The sequence below is a fragment of the Triticum aestivum genome, chromosome 3B, assembly GCF_018294505.1.
Source record: "Triticum aestivum cultivar Chinese Spring chromosome 3B, IWGSC CS RefSeq v2.1, whole genome shotgun sequence".
In the NCBI taxonomy this organism is placed as follows: Eukaryota; Viridiplantae; Streptophyta; class Magnoliopsida; order Poales; family Poaceae; genus Triticum; species Triticum aestivum.
Genome location: NC_057801.1, coordinates 387,751,243 through 387,753,890, shown reverse-complemented (window position 1 = coordinate 387,753,890; position 2,648 = coordinate 387,751,243). Strand labels below are relative to the sequence as shown.

General features: G+C 44.8%; 1 protein-coding gene across 1 annotated transcript in view; it reads right to left on the bottom strand.

Annotated features, from left to right (window-relative positions):
• LOC123069986 (uncharacterized) overlaps positions 1-169 on the bottom strand; it is a gene marked incomplete in the record, with an annotated part of 6,444 nt that extends 6,275 nt beyond the window's left edge. The window contains 1 exon segment of the mRNA XM_044492985.1: positions 1-169. Within this exon segment, the coding sequence (XP_044348920.1) occupies positions 1-104 (104 nt within the window).
• Between the last annotated feature and the right edge of the window lie 2,479 nt (positions 170-2,648).

The following is a 2,648-nucleotide window of genomic DNA, read 5'->3' as shown; positions in this document are numbered from 1 at the left end:
GGGAAGACGCGGCGCATGATAGCCCCCTTCACCGGTGGCTGCGGCTGCGGCTGCGGCGCTTTCGGCGGCACAGCGGCCGGGTCGGGCTTGCCGGGAGTGGCCATCGCAACGAGGTCACGGGAATATCGCGGTGTCCGGGGCGACGGCAAGGGTGTTGGCGGCGGTGAGACCGAGACGACTGCGTGAAGGCTTTTTACCCTTCTCTCATTCGCATGGCTTTAACGCTCGCCGCTCATCTTCTCTCTCTTTTTTCTTTTTTCTTTTTGAGAATTCGCTCGCCGTTCATCATGGTTGCTTTTGGATGGGTGAAACCAAATATAGCCAACGGGTGGGGCCCGGCCGTGAGCCGGGCACGACACGGCCCAGCTCGCCCGTAAACGGGCCTGGCACGGCACAACACGTGGAGACTCGTTTATAAGTTGGTCGTGTCATACCGGCATGTGTGCCTCGTCTCCGTGACGGGCACGACAGATTAACTAAATGGCGCCGATCTAGGGGCCCGCATGGCCTTACGGATCATGGGACTTTTTTTTGCCAATGTTTTTTTATCCACGTTTGGGCTCTCCTTAGAGATAAAAATTCAATATCTTCTTGTGTCGTATTGATTTGGGATGAAGTACAAACTTTAAATGATCTACCATAAGACTGTTGTGTGTCGCCTACAAGCCCTACCCCGGTTTATGTAGGTACTGGGGGTTTAGGGTTACAACCTAGTCGGTTACGTATTAAGGAGAACATGTTGTAGATTATCTCTAAACATCTTAGAGTATATGTCAAGTCTTCGGGAGGCTTCCTTCTGTACGCCATGGAGCCATCTTGACATGGCCCACTGGCGAATCGACATGGGGTCCTTAGCCCGACCCATCAAGCCGGGAATCAAAGTGGCGAGTGACCCCTAATCTGGTACACCGTCACACATGGATGATAAGACCATGTTCTCTTATATCCAATAACATTTATGTACCAACTTGCAGTGAGTAAGTCATGTAAAACTATCCCCACTCCATCTCATCAATAAAGGAGTGAGCATGTTTTTCATTATTGATCCACACTCGAAACTTAAATCTATTATCTATCTGTAATGTGACCTCAATATTAGCGTCTTCATTTGTGGCAACACTAAACTTTTTAGCACAAATATTCTTGCAGAGCAAGGGATGTGCTGCGGGAAGTAATATCAAAACATAGATTCCTTAGGACATTATTTGTTTCTCAAATTGTGCAAAAATTGGGATAGATAATATGTTCTTGAAAAAAAAGAAATAGTAAGAAATACTTTATTTGCCATCCCAATAAGAGGTCATGTGTCATTGAAAGGACAAAAATATTAACAAAATAATTTATTGATTTCCACAAAATGTGTTATGCCAGTACTAAGAGATAATTTGTTAACCAAATATGAGCATTATTTCTTATGCTAATATATCATTGTGTGAAAGGGAAATGTAGAAATAATTTTTCTAATTTTATCTTGTTATGCAAAGATGAGTGTTATTGGAAGAACATTACATCAATAATTTTCCTAATATAGCAAGAATTTACTATTTTACGTCAATAGTGTGCATGGTACCTTTTATGCAAATGTAGCAATAGTATATTGGGAATATTTGTTGAGTAACCAATATTCTGAATTTGCACTAAAATAAAAGTATGTAGTTCTCAATCAATCATCAAACATTTAATTTCACATCAGTTGCATCACATATAGATTAGTAGCAAGTAAGAAAAAATAGTCCACAACTTGTTCGAAAACCCGAACCCTCCGGGGCAGAGAGAGGCGATTCTATGAACATACTGTGTGAAGTATGAAGCTCTCTGCTAGGGTGAGAACAAAGGAATCGCCCATCTCTCTTTGGACGCAAGAACCTAAAGTGTTCTCGCACTTTGGACAGTACAAACAAAAACCCTTGAAATAGAATGAAGAAAAATGCATGCACGACGATTGCTGCTGGGGGGTTACCGATGACAGGTGGGTTGCGAACTATAAGAGATGGATGAAGATTTCACTTACCTAGTTCTCCATGAGAAAACCCAATAGGGCAGATGGTGGCTAGACTGCGAGCAACGCTGGCAACAGTCGGTGCCGATAGGCGGCAGTGAGTGACAGAGGCAAAAGGCGGTGGGTGGCGTTTCCCCACGGCTACAACCCGCGACGCTATTTGTCGAGAGGTCAAGGGTTTGGGCAGAGTTGTGAATGAGGAGACGAGTGAAGTGAGGTGTAGTGGGAGTGAAGAAGAAGGGGAGTGGGGGTGAGGGTTTTCTCAAGGTGATGGGACTTAGCGTAAGGTGGCAGCCCACATGTTAGCGAGCGTAAGGGGTGGCCTCTTTGTTATCGAGCATAAGGTGCAACCCCTTTTTCAGCGCATAAGGTATGACCCACCCGCGAGCGCTCGAAATGAAGCAAAAAATAGAAGCAAAAGAAGTGTTGTCGGGGGCTCAAACCTGATACCTATGAGTGTTTTGTGTGTGTGTGTGTAGTGCAGTAAGACTAGGACATTGAACAATGAGCAGTGAAGTGGACTGTGTAGTTTCATGTTTAATGTGCAAGATTTCATACTAGAGTTGAAAATGTGCGACGAAGTTAGAGCATCTCTAGCCGTTTGCCCCCCCCCCCAAGGGCGTTTTAAGGCGGAAAATAGCGCCTCTTA